The sequence below is a fragment of the Leptonychotes weddellii genome, chromosome 13 (genome assembly GCF_054177405.1).
Source record: "Leptonychotes weddellii isolate Sample4059 chromosome 13, ASM5417740v2, whole genome shotgun sequence".
Taxonomy (NCBI): domain Eukaryota; kingdom Metazoa; phylum Chordata; class Mammalia; order Carnivora; family Phocidae; genus Leptonychotes; species Leptonychotes weddellii.
In genome coordinates, this window is record NC_138381.1 from 73,877,432 (window position 1) to 73,894,782 (window position 17,351).

The 17,351-nt window shown below is 47.8% G+C and overlaps 2 protein-coding genes across 14 annotated transcripts in view; one reads left to right on the top strand and one right to left on the bottom strand.

The window, feature by feature from the left end:
* Nucleotides 1–9,965, top strand: part of ATXN2 (ataxin 2) — a 117,407-nt gene extending 107,442 nt beyond the window's left edge. For 7 of the 9 annotated variants that reach the window (XM_031030645.2, XM_031030647.2, XM_031030646.2 and 4 more), the window contains 4 exons: nucleotides 4,787–4,932; nucleotides 5,783–6,010; nucleotides 8,301–8,469; nucleotides 9,333–9,965. In XM_031030645.2, coding sequence (XP_030886505.2) covers nucleotides 4,787–4,932; nucleotides 5,783–6,010; nucleotides 8,301–8,469; nucleotides 9,333–9,361 — 572 coding nt within the window. In that variant the 3' untranslated portion in view covers nucleotides 9,362–9,965. Of the gene's footprint in view, nucleotides 1–4,786; nucleotides 4,933–5,782; nucleotides 6,011–7,012; nucleotides 7,088–8,300; nucleotides 8,470–9,332 lie in introns of all 9 variants that reach the window. The other 2 variants (XM_031030652.2, XM_031030649.2) reach the window with 2 other exon arrangements.
* Nucleotides 9,966–10,748: 783 nt separating this feature from the next.
* The window catches only part of SH2B3 (SH2B adaptor protein 3), a 37,442-nt gene continuing 30,839 nt past the window's right edge, over nucleotides 10,749–17,351 (bottom strand). The window contains exons 3-8 of one of the 5 annotated variants that reach the window (XM_081802245.1): nucleotides 14,564–14,665; nucleotides 14,391–14,482; nucleotides 14,206–14,303; nucleotides 13,875–14,101; nucleotides 13,620–13,791; nucleotides 10,749–11,421 (exon numbers count right to left, since the gene is read on the bottom strand). In XM_081802245.1, the coding sequence (XP_081658371.1) occupies nucleotides 11,408–11,421; nucleotides 13,620–13,791; nucleotides 13,875–14,101; nucleotides 14,206–14,303; nucleotides 14,391–14,482; nucleotides 14,564–14,665 (705 nt within the window). In that variant the 3' untranslated portion in view covers nucleotides 10,749–11,407. Of the gene's footprint in view, nucleotides 13,451–13,619; nucleotides 13,792–13,874; nucleotides 14,102–14,205; nucleotides 14,304–14,390; nucleotides 14,483–14,563; nucleotides 14,666–17,351 lie in introns of all 5 variants that reach the window. The other 4 variants (XM_081802240.1, XM_081802241.1, XM_081802242.1 and 1 more) reach the window with 4 other exon arrangements.

Genomic DNA, 17,351 nt, shown 5'->3' on the forward strand with positions numbered 1-17,351 from the left:
TGTCTAAATCTACTAAATGCCAGATTTTAAAAAGTTGAGAAAATATTTTGACTTAAGTTTTCATTAACTGTGTCATGACTTGGTATCCAAAAATAAGTGTGTACATGTTATTCATTTGGTGCTAGGAATTGTTAACAAATTTAATCCTTTAATAGATGCTCTTTAAAAAGGAGTCTTGCTGTATATCTATACTATGAAAGGGAAACTTTGTATGTGATATAGTATGTAAAAGACAGTGTCAGAAATTAATTTTATTATGTACTCAGTTTGAGGTCTCAAATGTAGTTATCCTCACCATCTTACTGTCTCTGATAGTAATTTTGGAGTCAGTTTCCTGAAGTAGCTAAAAGGTCCTTAATCATCAAACCTAAGTATTAACTGCCTTAGTACAACATCCCCTGAAAGGAATTACTAGTTTTTAAAAGAAACTAACAGTGGGGCTACTATTTGTAATTTAGTTTGCTGCTTTGTACCACCCCTCCCTGCAAGCCATTTTGTCATGGTTTGGTCTAGTTGCCTTTTACTCCCCTCTTAAGAATTCAGTTTTCCTTCACTTCCTTTTTTCTGAATTTAACATCAAATGGGAAGATTTTGTTTTCGTTTTTAGTTTTACAGTGCTGGTGATCTCTCCTGACTTGTGCATCCAAGGTCAAAATGATAAAACCTGGTTAAAAATTAAACTCACAGCCTTATGGACTGAATTGGCTTCAGTAAGGTCATGGCTTAGGAAACAATTTTTATTTGTTTAGTGTTGTGGGGATTTTGACAAGTCACACATTTAGAGTTTTAAACGCTTGTATCAAGGAACACAGTGAGTGGGAAACTTCCGGACCAGGTAAAACCCAAAAAAGCAATACTTCTTTGATTAGCCTGAATTCATCTGGGTTTCATGAAGGCAACTTAATTTTTATAAATAGAAGTTTAATTGATGAATAGCTAAATCAGAATTTTGAAGAGAATTTGTTTTTAACCTTTGGAATCTTTAGCTAAATTAATGAAATAATTATAATAATTACAATAAAAGCAGTTAATTGGTAGACTCAGCTCAGTAAAGCCCAGCATTTACTGTCTTTCACTCTCCCCTTCTCCCTTTCCCTAATTCTAGTAGATTTTTTCCTCATTTATTTTACTAAAGGAACCCGACTATATTTTTGTGGTTATGTAAGTATTGAATTAAAAAGTGTCAATTTCACATTTTTCCCAATTAGCTACCCAGTTTTTGTATTTGAGTGGGGGGAAGAATTCCTGGATGAGGAACTTGCTTAGTAGGTATCTTTTAAGCAACAAGATAAACAAAGGAAATTATTTCTGATTAAACCTTTTAAAGTTTTATTTGCAGTTAATGATGCATATTTACATGTGCTTGATTTTTCTTGCAGTGCATTGTAGTTTGCTCTTGTTTAGGTACGGAAAGGATAGGGTATTTTTTTTTTTAAAGCAAAAGCCTGTGTAGATGCACACAGTTTGGGTTACTTGAAGTATTTGTGCTATGAATGCAAATGAGATATAAATTAGAATATTTTATAGCCTTTCAGTGTTGGTAGACTACTATCCACAGAGATGCCTTTTAAAAATGCACAGTAGGGGTGCCTGGGTGGCTCAGTTGTTAAGCGTCTGCCTTCGGCTCAGGTCATGATCCCAGGGTCCTGGGATTGAGTCCCACATCGGGCTCCCTGCTCGGCAGGAAGCCTGCTTCTTCCTCTCCCACTCCCCCTGCTTGTGTTCCTGCTCTCGCTATCTCTCTCTCTGTCAAATAAATAAGTAAAAAAAATCTTTAAAAAAAAAAAATGCACAGTAAAACATACTTCATCTTAAAAAAATTTCATCTTTTTTTCCAAATTTCAAGATTTTAACCTTTTTTAATTGATGAATTACTTCATTATGAGATTTCATGGGCGTAATTATTCTCCTTGGGTGAGGTAATGTTTTTATGTCGGAAAATTAATAATATAGCACCCAGCTAGAATTTATTTATTTATTGTTTTTATTTCCTTAAACCTTTGCGTAGAAGGTTATTAAAAGTACAAACATTTCTTGAATAAATAAAGTTTAAAAAATAGAATCTCCGAGATTCTGTACTTTGTGAAACCTCATAAATTGAATTTGGGATTCAGGAATTGCTTCCCCCTAGATAGATTTAGTATTGTTAGAAATGAAACACTTAAGAAGCTTGGGGGTAGGGAGGATTTTAACGCTAATACTGTGAAAATAAGGAGCATGAGGGACGCCTGGCTGGCTTAGTCCTCAGAGCATGGGGCTCTTGATCTCAGGGTCGGAACTCCACGTTGGGGGTGGAATTGTCTTTTAAAAAAAAAAAAAAAAGGCCCGTGAATTGACTCTAGACAGTATCCTCCAGTAGAACTTTCTGTGATAATAAAAGTGTACTGTAAATTGTGCTGTGTGATCAGCAGCCACTAGCTGCATGTGGCTATTATAGTTATTTATTTATTTACTTTAAATTCTTATTTATTTGACACAGAGAGAGAGAGAGACAGCGAGAGAGGGAACACAAGCAGGGGGAGTGGGAGAGGGGAAGCAGGCTCCTGGCTGAGCAGGGAGCCCGATGTGGGGTTCGATCCCAGGACCCTGTGATCATGACCTGAGCCGAAGGCAGACGCTTAATGACTGAGCCACCCAGGCGCCCCTATTATAGTTATTTAAAAGTAAATTTGAAGAATGAGTGTAACATTTTTATAAGAGCAGAGTCAGGTTCAAAATTTACATCAAGTCTTTTTTTTTTTTTAAGATTTTATTTGCGAGAGAGAGAATGAGAGACAGAGAGCATGAGAGGGAGGAGGGTCAGAGGGAGAAGCAGACTCCCTGCTGAGCAGGGAGCCCGATGTGGGACTCGATCCCGGGACTCCAGGATCATGACCTGAGCCGAAGGCAGTCGCTTAACCAACTGAGCCACCCAGGCGCCCTACATCAAGTCTTTTAGACCAAGTCAGTGCCTAGACAGTTTGGGGGGGATCTGAAAGTTAACCTAATGAATATGATGGTGAAGAATGAATTAGAAGAAAGACACTGACTTTTATAGATTCAGGGGACCATGGAGTTCAAGGAAAGCAATTAGCACATTATTCTTCCCAGCTCCCAGAAGACAGGCATGGACTCTTCCTAAAAACACCCAGAGAATATCATGCCACAACTTTCCTGGTTAATATGTTCCAATGTGTATTAACTCTTACAGTTAGGGAAATTTTTTCAGTGTATAAACAAAAGTGTTTTGTTTAATCTGGGTATTAATGAATATTAATACCTGCTATGACATTGGCAGTGGATGCACAGGTAATCCTCGCACTGGCTCTTTGCCTTGCTTTTGCCTCTTTTAAAAGATATGTATATGGGGTATCTGGCTAGCTCAGTTGGTAGACTGTGCAACTCTTGAACTCAGGGTTGTGAGTTCAAGCCCCATGCTGGGCATAGAGTCTACTTTTAAAAATACATATATACAAATACAGTTGGGGAGATAACCAGTTAGGCTGGAATATTGGTGGCCTTTGGCCCTACAACATCAAGCATTACAGAATTGCTTCTTGTGCCTAATCCTCTGCATAACATTTCTGTGGGACATGCCGGGTGTCACTTATGCTGGTGACTCTTGGCATTGTTGCCTATTAGACTGCCAGAGTTAGAGGGCCTGATCTCAAAGCAGTGCTTGTTTCTTCCTGTCAGTCCCCTGTATGTCTGTTTTTGCACACATGTCATAGGAAGAACATGAGGAGCTATTTTGGAATTGTTTCTGTGTGTGGACTTAGCTTCTCTGGAATTTTAGGATGAATTTGAGAGAAGGCTGGAAGTCCTGTGTTGCTAGGGATGGGTCTTGAGAAAACTGTTTATTAGCTCGTTGCCACATCATGGTTAGATTTGTATCCGTGTGCTGTCAGTAGTCACTGGAAGCAGTGAACTCATCTTACTGTGATTTTGATTCTCAAATTGCTATTTTGGGAATACATGAACAAATGAATTTATACCTAATCTCCTGTCAAGGTATGGTTCTTGCAGAGATCCATAAAGAATTGGCTTTAGGTTCTTATCTTCAAATGAACACATTTTTACTTAAGAGTGGCCCATCATATTTCCTTTGAAGTTACTCCAGCTAGTACAAATCTTTCTAAAGGCTGGGATGCTTGGAAGGGAGTTCATTTTTCTACATAGTTTAGGTAATTCCATTTAATAGATTTTTTAAAGCAAAGGTGAGAGAGATCCTTGAGTAGGGAGGGTCCAGGGAATGAACTGAGTGGCAGAGTGACTTCTATGATCAGCTGAGATTGATTATGGTCATTTGGCCATGAAGACAGAGCCCTGACCTTGCCACATACCTTACCCAGCCCTTTCACCCAGTCCCCCCCAATGCAGTCAGTGCCCATGGGACACTGTGCCTGCTCCAGGGCAGTAGCATGGTGAGGTTAGCCAGATGATGGCCTTGAGCTAAAGTGTGTGTGTGTGTGTGTGTGTGTGAGAGAGAGAGTGAATTGTTTCTGTTGATGCTATTAAGTGGCTTTTTCAGGAAAATCTAGTGACTACTTTGAGTAAATTTAATTAGATTTTAATATAATGTATACAGCTGTGTTATAGACATAAAATGCTAGTCTGATTGGTAAGCGATAACTTCACACTTAAGATTTTCAAGAAAATGGATGGTTTAAAAATGGAGTCAAACACAGATTGGTAAAAGTATGAGTTAGGCACTGAGTATCACGAAAGCTCAGCTGATGAGGCATAGAGGAGCAATTGAGACCGTGCTACATGTCGGTTGTACACACACCTTTTTCTTTCACTTCAGTTTCCACTGGCTCCCTTGCTCAGCAGTATGCGCACCCGAATGCTACCCTGCACCCACATACTCCACATCCTCAGCCTTCAGCTACCCCCACTGGCCAGCAGCAGAGCCAACATGGTGGAAGTCATCCTGCACCCAGTCCTGTTCAGGTAAGGAGAAGCTCAGGTCTTGTAGAATTGCATCCTCATTCCGTTTACTGAGCATTTTCTTCAGTGCTGAGTATTGTGCTGGGTACCACGTTATCAAAACACCTCACACCCCTGCCTTGTGGAGGCAGCGTATAGCTAACTGCCCACTGTGCCCCTGGGATTTGGTTTTGGTTGTTACTAGGTTTTGTGTATTGTTTTGTTTTTTAAAGATTTTATTTATTTGACAGAGGAGAGACACAGCAAGAGAGGGAACACAAGCAGGGGGAGTGGGAGAGGCAGAAGCAGGGAAGCTGAGCAGCGAGCCAGACGCGGGGCTCGACCCCAGGCCCCTGGGATCATGACCTGACCCGAAGGCAGACGCTTAACCACTGAGCCACCCAGGCGCCCCTGTTACTGTTTTTAAGTCTTATTAAGATACATGTTGAGAATGAGGTGACTGAGTAAGTTCTAGAAATCATTGATTGAAAAATCTAATTTAACATTATATAGGGAATTGGCTTGGGACTTTTTTTTTTTTTACTTCATTTCTAACAATTGTACAACAGTTTTTTTTCCTATTAGCTGCTGCAGTCATGTTTGTTCACAGGGCAGTTAAGCATCTCTTTGACATCTTTCAGTTCCCTGGAGCAGCGCTGCTGTTCTACCTCTGCTTGGTTGAGGGCTTGCAACCACCACTTGCCCCCAGCCCTGCCCTTACTACCCTGTACATTCTCTGGTACTTGCCACTGCCCTTCCTCTTAGATGGGCCCAGGGGAGCCTGCTTTCATATGTGGAGTTCAGCTTTGTGTGTCACCTCAACTGCTTTTCATTCAGGAAATGGTTTTCTCACTTCTTTCTTGTCTCTTTGCAGCACCATCAGCACCAGGCCGCCCAGGCTCTCCATTTGGCCAGTCCACAGCAGCAGTCAGCCATTTACCACGCGGGGCTCGCACCAACCCCACCTGCCATGACCCCTGCCTCCAATACGCAGTCTCCACAGAATAGTTTCCCAGCAGCACAACAGACCGTCTTTACAATCCATCCTTCTCATGTTCAGCCGGCATACACCAATCCTCCCCACATGGCCCACGTACCTCAGGTAAACCAGCTTTAGCCAACTTTCTGTGAAGACCGAGTAGAATATGAAAGTTATCAGATAAGCAGCAAAGAGCAGATGCTCTGCAAGCTAGGAAACCCTGTGTGTGATGCCATTTGCCTGTCTCCCTTTTCCCACTCAAATACATGTGATCTGGCCCTAAATGAATGTTGGTGTGGTTTTGTAATGGGGTCAGTAAAGTTGCTGATTGGTCAGTCCTTTAATGTTTCCCATCTGAGACCTTAAAAATACCTCTGATTTTGGAATGCAACCCGATCCTTTCCTTCCTGTGTCTGCTTCGCTATGTTTATATAGCTTCACTGCTATATGTGTATACATAGTATATATATTCTTTCTCTTCCTCTCTTCCTCCCTTCCTCCTCCTCTCTCTGTCTCTCTCCCTCCTACTCCCCGCCTCCCCCCAATCCCTCTCTCATACACACATCCACACACACAAATCTGGCAGGGAGGTTGGGCTTCACAAATTCTCCGCTCTCTGAGGTGACTGCCCTGAGCCTGTCAGCTTGAATGTTAGTCACACGAGTTCCAGAGAAATCTCTCCACTTGATTTCCTTGTCTATCGGTACACCCGCTTTGACCATATGTTGTACTTCTTGAAAGGGCTTGGCCTTGTACATTGGTGCAGTGTAACTAGAAGCTGGAAGCACTCAGGTGTTCCCATTTTTCTTAAAGAGCAGCCTGGGAGGCTCTTTGGAGCTCACCTCCAGCGTAAGCCTCTCATGGTTGAAAGGTGTGGTTGACATCTTAGTGGTTGCTGGCTGCGTCAGCTGCTGACAAAGTCCAGTGCAGTCCAGGGCCAAGTTAGATTATCTTAACAAGGAGCTGCACTGAAGTTGGGCTCTAACACTGTCCTTGAGGCCCTCCCTGGAGCTGTTAAGGGTGAATTGGCTGTATTTGATGGCTCTTTTTGCTGCTTTCATAACAGAACTCTCTTAGGCAGGTGTAAGCTAGACTGCTCACTGAACTCCATTTTATGTTGAATAGTGCGCCACTGAGGCTCTGGCATGCTGGGGGCTGGAGATGCAACTCAGTTGGAGCTCTCTCTCAGAAGGCAACCTTGTAACTAGAGTTCCACAGCTCTGGGAAGTTTGGGTGTCCTCCTCTGCACAAGTGAGGGTTCTGTCGTGTGGCGCACTGCACTTGGATGATTTGCTTTTGATAGTGGGGAGGGGAGCCGGTTTGGTCAGGTGTGGGCCAGCATGGTTTGGCTGAATCAGGAGCTTCATGAGAGCGGGGGTCCTGTAGGTGGTTAGCAGAGGTTGGTGGCTAAGTAGATATGTGAATTTACATGTAAGTCAGGGTTCCTAAAACCTCACTTTTGTGTTTTTGTGTTGAAAGAGAAAAAGGTTAACACTTCTAGGGAAGTCCAGATATGCTATGGGCCCATTTGAATACGTAAGAGAGTAAAAACAGCATTTCATTCAAGGCTTATTGTGGTCTAGAACAGTGCACAGTATGGGAGGCAGGAAAGGGGGTCTCCTCCTGACCCTGCCATATCCCCCTGAGCTGGGATCCAGCGATTTGGGCTGGCTAAACCTTTTCCAACTTGACAGTGAGACCAGGTTGCACTCACTATCACTTGGTTTAGGGGCACGGGGCTGGCCCAGATAATTGCACATTACTCCTCCCCATTTCATTGGAGCTATTTACTGCAGCCCACTCCTCCTGCTCAGTCAGCGTATCTCTTAGAGTAAAGGGGCCCGACTGTCTCTTCTCTCGCTGCCCCGACTCATTCTTCACAGAGATGTGCTGGTGAGCAGACAAGAAACAGAGGGGAGGGGCAAAGAACGAGAGGGCTAAGGAATCCATAGATTATTGTCATCACCTGCTTTCGTGATTAAAAGGGAGTTTATCTTTAAAACTACTTCAGGCCCCACGCAGAAAGAAGCCAGATTCTGAAGCATCATTGCATCTCACCTCCTATTAAGTTGAGAAAGCTGCCTTCGGATCAGATATCTGAGCTTTGTGACGATCCTGCCCGACAAACCTAGAATCCAGCAATCAGAAATGTTGAAGGCTAGGATGTTGCACCCCTTATTTTTACCCAGGCTTGCTGGGCGCCTGCTCCCTCAGCCTTGCAGGACCTGCTAAAGGGTGAAACATGTCTGTAGGTCAATTGATGATCCACTAGGGAGTGTCCCCAGAGAAAAGTAAGGGCCCTGAGGGCCCCCCTGTTGGCCTTTCCTGCCCCAGCCCAGTGAAAGGAACACAGTTGACATGTTGTTTAAGCTGGAGATGTTGCCTGTATGCGTAAAAGAGCTCTCTGTTTCAGGCTCATGTACAGTCAGGAATGGTTCCTTCTCATCCAACTGCCCATGCGCCAATGATGCTAATGACGACACAGCCACCCGGCGGTCCCCAGGCCGCCCTCGCTCAAAGTGCACTACAGCCCATTCCAGTCTCGACAACAGCGCATTTCCCCTATATGACGCACCCTTCAGGTGAGGCGTGTGTGTGCAGGGGCCGCCGGGCACCCCAAAGCATTCTGCTCGCACAGGTCGAATGGCAGGCAGGGCCAGCGCTTCAAGCCCCGCATTTGAGAACTAGCAAGACCCGTCAGAGTGTGCACAGTAGGGACTGTGATGATCAGTTCAGTGTCAGGGCTGAGGCTTCCAGGAGCCGAGTCTGTGTGTGTTCTGATGGTATACAGGATTTGACTTGATGAGAAGCAGCAGCATTCTGTGTGGCTGATGCATGCTTAGGACTCAGTTGGCCTTCCTTGTTACAGTAGGCTGGACAGGGCAGCGTTTTCCTTCCTTAGTCCCCGCCCCGCGCCCCCCCCTCCCCCGCCCCCAGTCTGACGGGGGTGGTTACCACCATGGCAGAGTTTGACTGTAGCTCTGGAGAAGACTACTGATGAGAAAGTGTGCTGTGCGTGGATTGGTTTTGAGTGTAGCCTTAGCTCCAGCCTCTGCCCTGACAGGAAGAGAAGTCCCTGCGATTGTGCTCTCACACTTGATGGCTGCCATGGCGGTAGTTCACAGTCTGACCTGTTACTCTGAAAGCAGTACTGGTGCTTGGCTGGTATCTGGGGAGGGGGTATGTTAAGGCCTTTTTTCCTACCCCATGAGCAACAAGTCTTCTGGGAGTTTTATCCGAAGTGGTTTTACATCTGACTGGTTTGTTTCTACCCACCCACCTACCCCTCCCCCTTTTGGTGCAGATGGGAGGGGGAAGAGTGAATTAAATTTTGAGTCTGTTCAGCTAGCACAAGGGTAGTTTACAGTCATGTGCTGCAGAGACACTAGGCTAATGTGCGGTGTTGCCAGTTTTCTGTTTAAATATCCACTTTTCTTTCTTACAGTACAAGCCCACCACCAACAGCAGTTGTAAGGCTGCCCTGGAGGAACCGAAAGGCCAAATTCCCTCCTCCCTTCTACTGCTTCTACCAACTGGAAGCACAGAAAACTAGAATTTCATTTATTTTGTTTTTTAAAAATATATGTTGATTTCTTGTAACATCCAATAGGAATGCTAACAGTTCACTTGCAGTGGAAGATATTTGGACCGAGTAGAGGCATTTAGGAACTTGTGGGCTGTTCCATAATTCCATATGCTGTTTCAGAGCCCCGCAAGTACCCCAGCTCTGCTTGCTGAAACTGGAAGTTATTTATTTTTTAATGACCCTCGAAAGTCATGAACACATCAGCTAGCAAAAGAAGTAACAAGAGTGATTCTTGCTGCTATTACTGCTAAAAAAAAAAAAAAAAAAAAAAAAAAAATCAAGACTTGGAACGCCCTTTTACTAAACTTGACAAAGGTTCAGTAAATTCTTACCGTCAAAATGACGGGTTATTATTTATAAATCAAGTTTGATGGAGTGATCACTGTCTACAGTGGTTCAACTTTTAAGTTAAGGGAAAAACTTTTACTTTGTAGATAATATAAAATAAAAACTTAAAAAAAATTAAAAAATAAAAAAAGTTTTAAAAACTGATATCAAGTTAGTCTGTGTTTGTATAAGCTTAAGATATTTCTGTTATAGGATACTTCGTATCAAGGCAGGAGGGCTGAGTGTGCTTTCTTAAACATCCTGGAAAGTTAGTTGTCAAATGACTTTTCTTCTTCACCTTTAGTTCTGGTTCAAGGTATCTCTAGAAAAAGACAAGACTGAGCCATTCTCTTTGGTGGATAAAGGTCCGCTCCAGAAGGAGGAAGGCTGGCCAGAGCTGGGCAGCACTGAGATCCCACATCCTCAGCCTGACGCTGGTTCTGTAAGCTTCCTTTTTAATATCTCCTGAACCCAGATGAGTGTTGTTAGTCAGAAGTTGTCCTGATTCACACACCTGTTTTACCAGTAGGGGGCAGGAGACACCTTTTAAAAAGAAACTGATAAATCCAGAGGGCTGAAAAGCTAAAACAATGCAGTGATGTACAAAGTAGCTTATTGCCGTAGACTCAGCATTGCTCATGTTCCCCCTTTGTGGGGGGACAGAGGGAAAAGCAAGTAATTGAGCAGAGCAAGGATTTTGCAGAGACCATAGTCCTGTAATGATAGAGCCTTTAAATATTGCAGCAACAAGTCAAGATTCTGAAAACTTTTTTTTTAATTCATGTGTAGCAATTTGTACATTATAGCAAAATTTGCATTATTCAAGAATAAGTTACTTGTACAGTACATAATACATAAAAATTTGCCAAATACCTTCTGCCTATAATGATATAGAATGGATCCATTTACACTGTTGTCATTACAGTGTGCTGCTTATTCCAGCCAAACACTGGGTGTCAGATGTGTCCTTGTTAAGAGGCAGTGGATAATATACTATCAAGTTCCTCAAGCCTGTGGGAGATGTTAGAGCTCACATGACATTTGCGATAGGAGACACAGCCCTGAATTAAAAGCATGAAGGAATCTCAGGCAACACTTAGGGAAGAGTTCAAGGCCTTGATTTTAGGTTAAGAAACTGTTATGTAAAAATAGTGTTCTCTGGCCTAAGATTTTAATGATTGCTATTCCTTTTTCCTACACGGTCCAGAAATGATCAAAGGCAGAAGATTTATACCAGATAAAGCCATATGGATTGCTGGTCTAAAATTCAAGGCAGGTTAGTTGACTTAATTCTTTGGTGCTGGTGACTGTTAGTTTGTAAAAGTTCATTCAAGACAGAAGGAAGTGATGGTGCTGGGAGCAGTCAAGCTATCCTTGTTGTCTGTCACTAGAGATAACTGGAGGGATCACAGTGCTTACTATCCATTTGGCACTCAGAGCCTGGCCTCTCAGTGGAGGCTGTTGGCTTGGCTTCTTGCTGTCAGCAGCGGTCACACTGGGGTCAGGAGGGTGGTGTGGGGTATGCTGTGACCGTGCGTGATGAGCTTTCTCTAAGAGAAATCCAGAACAGTGCTTACTTCTCTGGTTCACACTTCACTTAGCATTCATTACGTAGAGAAACCTGATTGATGTGTAGAAAAATGAAGGAAAGAAGTGTCCTTAGAAAAAGACCACAAATCTGGATCGGATCTGCTTTACAATCTATGAAAACACCCAGGAGCATTGGTTTTTAAAGTGGTGAAGAGGTGACTGCTTGCCCCCTCCACCTTCCCCCCCCCCAAAAAAAAACCCCAGAAAATTCTAGAAGCAAAAGTCTGACCTCTGGGAATACAGAGAATGGCTGGAGGGTGCAAACCAAACCCTCACCCCAGATAAGGCAGGCAGTAGTTAGTTTTAGGCCAGGGTTTAAAGTTAGCCTGATTGATGTATCTATAAATGATAAACTGTGCTAAACTCCCAGTTTCCTAGAAGCCACTTTGGTGAGCCTGGTGGCTCTACTGAAAGGCTCTGCTGGCACCCAGGAGCAGCTGGCTCCACTCTGTCACTGCCCCCCTTGTTTTGGAGCCTCTGCAGGAAAGTTCTGGGAGGAGCCAGCTCCCCTGTGAATTGTATTACTGGTGAAAGGCAAGTACAGATGGAGATTTGACTGCAGGATCCCTGGCCGGTGGAGACGATGTGTGCCCGTGTGTACGTGCGCTCATATTCCTCACCAAGTGAAGTAGTAAGCAGCTGGAACAGAACACTGATTGATTGTGGGCTGTTAGAGTTTCTCATTAGCTGTGGCACCAGATTCCTAGCTCCTATCTTGGCTCAAGAATGAGCCTAAAACCTTGTGGGATAGTTTATAAGCCATTAGATGCCCCTGCGGGGGGGGGGGGGGTGCTCTGAGCCAGCCCTGTTGGTGAAGGATTTACCAGAAGAAAGGGCCCAGGAGCCCTTCCTCCCTTTTTTGCTTGTCCCTCCCTCACCCTTTAAACTAGTTTAACTCTCACCAGAAAGCGGCTATAAACCAGAATCCAGTTTTTTATTCATAAGGCACCAGGGTAGAACTATTCCTTGCCACCCTCCTATTTCAGTAATTGCCTGAATTTCCCTGAAAGGGTGACATACTTCACTTCTCTACATTTAGGAAGGACAGTGGCTACTCAGCAGGTGACTGTCCTGAGGATGAAAAAAACATGGAAGCCAGGCATGCTGGCTCAGACCCGGAACTAGTCAAGTAGGGTTTGCATAGCTATTAAAGAGTGCAATGAAATAAGCAATAATTGAGTTTCAAAACCTGAATCCTTTGAAAAATTAATCTGAGGTAAAATGTTTAAAACAATTTTTAACTTTGAGCTTTGTCCTAAAGCTGTGAGGCAAAGCAGGGGTGGTGTGTTCATCTCCGGCGTGGGTGCCGGCAGACCTGCCGCGTGGACTGGCAAACCATGTGAGAATCCAGGGCTTGTTAGTGTTTTGGGCTTCCTGACGACCCCCCCCCCCGAAAGTCTGCCATCAGCTGTGACAGTGTCAGTGAGAAAGAGAACCCAGGTTCCGCCACCAGCTCTGGCCCTCACCCCACCATGTCCTGTAAGAGGGATGGGGACCGGTCCTGGGGACTCGGGGCGAGAATTAGTGGCGTCTGCGAACAAGAACTACATCTGTAAACAATAAGGAGAAAGCCAATCGATGGACTGATGAAACATACAGGAGGCCCTTTAACAGGCCTATTAGAAGGGTCACATCCAAACTGGAATGAGCAGTTAGAAATCTCTCTCTGGAAGGAAGGAAAGAAAGTTACATTCACAAGTTCACATCTCTGCTTGCTTGTGTTCCTCGGGGGCATGTGTGAGGCCTGGGATTCCTCACTGCCCGTCAGAGAGGTGTGTACTGATTGTCTATGGCCCGTAGATGGCTCCGGGAGGAGGAGTCCATTTCGTAGTCTGAGTCCCGGGCTCGACTGGCAGGTTCAGGCTCCAGGTGCCGCAGGCTGTTGGCCAGTTCCTCGGGCGAAGGCACCAGGTGGAATATCTGCTCTGGGGGAGAGGATCGGCCGGGGAGACCCTCTGGGCCAAGCCCCCGCGGACAGCCAGAAGAGCTAAGGTGGGGAAGGCCCAGCTCCGAATCCCAGTGAGCGAGGGAGAAGGGGAACAGGACAGTGTTGGAGGAACCTGGGGGACAAGTGACCGAGAGAGAGACCGACATGGTCAGTCTTAACGTGACAGGGGGGCGGATGTTGGAAGAACACAAAAACAGATCTCTGTGCCCCTGGGTTTGCAGCAGGCTTTTACCCTCTGCCTGGTTCCCTGTGCCACCCACCCCCTTTACCAAGGGTCACACCTGGTGGCTGGGAGACCACTACCACGTAGCTGGACAAGCGGACGTCACAGGCAGCACCGCACTCGAGCGGGATGGGGGAGCGCTGGAAGTGGCGTAGCATGTCCACGACGGAGGGGAAGTGGAGATGCTGCACTCGGCACTGGCCCCGCTCGGTCAGCGACAGGCGTAGGTGCTACAGGAGGAGAGGAGGCTCAGCCACTGGCCACTGAGGGCCTTGAACTTGGGGTTGTGGGGGCGGGGTCCAGCCCCACCTACCATGCCCTGTACCTTGGCTATGCCTTGGAAGTTGAATGTGAGCACATACTCTCCACGCCGTGTCTCACTCTGCCGTACCAGGAACACTCCGTGAGCGTCAGGACCCTGCAGCTGAACCAGCTGGGCTGCCTTCACCCGGGAGATGGGGCCATGGAACCAGGGGTAGCAGGACAGGAAGTGATCTGTTTTCTGACAGGCGGGGTCCAGCAACCCCCCAGGAGAAGCACCTGGTAGACAAGATCAGTGGTGGTGACCCCCCTGTGGGTACCTTACGTCCTGGGCTGAAGCTGGTTCTGCCTTACACAGAGGACAGAGCCCTGGACCCACTCACCTTGGTTCAGGGAATCTGTGCTTCCCCTCGGAGAGTTGGATGTGCCAGGCTCTAGGGCTGAGGGAATATGTGTCTCTGGGTCTGTGCTCTCCAACCTGCTGAAGAGGCTGAGGTTAGGATCTGGATAGAGCAGGGGAGTAGGAAAAGCTGGGCCAGGAGTGGGGCCCTATGGTCTGGGGCCTCACCCTTGGCCTGTGCACTCCCGGAGCTCAGCCATCCAGGAGTTCAGCTGCTGCTCGTCCCCCACCTCGAAGATGATGTCCGTCCGGTCCTTCACCTGGCAGGGAGGGAGGGAGTGGCTATGTGCGTGCCTTCGCTGTGTGGGTGTGACCCCCGGGGGGGAGAAGCTGTCACTCACCTTCAGGACAAAGGTGTAGAGGTTGTCTGGCATCTCGAGGCGTGTGCATCGCCGGACCTCCTGGATATTGGAGCAGGCTGCTTGTAGCTTGGGCTTTGAACTCTAGGAGACCAAGGGGGGGGGCACTTGCGGCTTGTCCCTCATGGCCCTTCACCCACCCAGGCCTCTCTTTTTCTGCAGTCTCCCCAAGGGCTTAGCTGGGTGAGTGAGTGCTCATGGTGCTGCCAAGCAGGCTCCCCAAGCCTGGAACAAGGTCTGGCATTCTGGCTTGCTGGAGCCTTGCCGAGGGCCCTTCTCCTGTAGCCTCTAAGCACCATTCCCACACCCTACACACTGAGATCCTCCAAAACCTATGTTAGCTGAGGGCCAACCCCTCTTTACCTGAACCTGTCTCTGACAGGTTTTTGCCTGCTGACATCTGTTTCTCCTTCCACTGGTGGAGCAGAGAGGCCCCCCCCCCCCGCCGCCCAACCCAGCCAGGTCACACAGCTGCTGACCCCCTCATCAAAAGAAGCCTGGAGAGGACTTGAGGGTATCCAACCCAAGTCACGTTTCCCTCTGTGGCGCTGACTGTGCCAGGGGGCCCAGGCCTTTGTCCTACCTTTAGTTTCTACCCCACCCCCCATCAGTTCCTCATTAGCGCAGGCCTCTCCTGACCTAACATCAGCTGTAGGAAACAGATACTCTCACCACATCTCAAAGAGATGAAACTCAAATTTTGGAGGTGAAGTCCTTTGCCTGAGGGAGGGTAGATGAGGTTTTTCCCTCTGACCACAGTATACAGCCTAGAACCTCAAACTGCCACACCTAACTAATCTGCCTGTCTTCAAGTCTGAGGGTAAGGAGGGGTGGATTTGGCTGCAGGGTGGAGGTTGGCAGAGTAGCTTAGCCACAGGCTCTTGGGGCTTCTGCCAACATCCCTAAAGGGACAAGCCCTGGTAGGGCTGGCCCCAGTCAGAACCAGCTGGAAACCTACACAAAACCTTGGACCCAGGAGTCTCCTGTGACATCCAACATACACGAGGTTCAGAGTGCATGGGAAGTGGTCCCCTGCCCCTTTGCCAGCAAGGGCTCCTCTCCTGGGTCCTGACTAAACCTGGCTAAAGCAGGGGCTGACCTTGCAGATGCCTGTTCCCGAAGAGCAGGAAGCTCTGGGGCACCCTATAACATAGGAGCCAGCAGCTCGAGGGCAGCAGTTTCTCAGAAAGGAGGTCTCCCTTCTACTGCCCACCCCCATCTCTTCCTCTTCCTCTTGTGATAAGGGTGATAAGATTGTTTCTCCCGGGGTCATGAGATAATCAAGGGCTGCTTCCAGCAGGGGCCAGAAGCAGGTAAGAACAGCAGGAGCCAGAGATGATGGGGGAATGAAAAGGGAGGCTCGACTGGGCCCCATCTCTCTAGTACCTCTCTCTTCCCAAGGACCAGCCCGACCAAGCCAACATAGGGCAGGGGCAGAGGGATGGAAACAAGGCAGGCCCAAAGGCTAGTTCCTGGCGCTGCGGCTTTGGGGGAATCTGACCTCCACATCTTGGGCAGAAGCTACCTTTTCAAGAAGTGGTACAAGAGCCCATCCCCAAAGCCACGTGTGTAACTGCTAGGGACACGCAGGCACCAGGTGTGTCTGATAGAAGGATGGTGACCCTAGGGCCAGGCCACCTGCCTTCAGCTACTCCCTACCTGCAGGAGGGCTGGTGAACAGGGAGGGAAGGGGCAGCCTGGCAGGAGAGGGTCGGCCAAACTGGGGGCTCTTCCCAGTCCAGGCTTCCCCCTGCCCCCAGCAGTCCGGAGGGAATAACAACTCCAGGAACCCCTGACGTTTGCCGTGGCGGACTGCCTCGTCTCACTAACGCGGTAAAGGAGGGAGCAAGCTCAGAGAGGTGGCCAGTCCGTTCCAGCTCTAAGTGACCACCAGCCAGGGGGTTTTATCTTTCAGGTTTGTCTTATGTGTCCCCCATATCCCACCTTCTTAGCCTGGGAGCCCGTGAGATGTGGGGCGCAGTACTGAATGACATGGGCCCTGGGCGTGCTGGAGTGCGCATGGCTCAGCTCTCAGAGCCCGTTGCCCTTCTGCAAAATGGGTAAGGTACGTGGGCCGTTTCCTTCCTTCTGCTTTTGCAGTTGGCGCTGCCTGGCCCGCAAGTCTCCCCACTGGCTCTGGGCCCTCAGGATCACTGGGAGGAAGTAGGCCAGGCCAAGAGGGAACAGAACGAGTCTCCCTTTCCTCCCTTTCCGCTCTGGGCCCTGGCCCCAGGGTGAATGCTGAGACGAACGAGCAGAGCCACCGGCTTCACTCTGACTGCGGGGCCTCCCTGCCTGCGCTCTCCCCAGCAGCTCAGGGACTGCTGGCCCAGCAGGCGGTGGTGAAGAGGCTTCCCCTCTCCCCCCTCGGCCGCCCCGGCTTGCACGGGTGCCGCCTCCCGTCTGCCCCCCTGGCTAAGCGGACACAGGTTCTAGCTGACTCCTCTCAGGCAGCTGCCCCAGCCAGCCCAGTTGTCTCCCCCTGTTGCTGCCCAGCTAGGGGCACAGCCGGGATCTGAACCCCAGAGCTGGTGTGACCAACTACTGTGCTGATGGTGGAGAGAGGCCAGAGGCTCTGCCCAGACTGGAGGGGCGAGTGAGCACATGCGGCAGGATAAACCCTGCCTGTGGCCACAGCCCTAGCTGGATGGTCCAGAGCAGGACTCGAGAGCACTGGTCACATGTGGAAGGACCAATGCATGCCTTCCTGGTTGAGCAATGTAGTGGGACAGAACTGGGATGGAGAGCTGAGCCCAAACTCTGGGGCTGG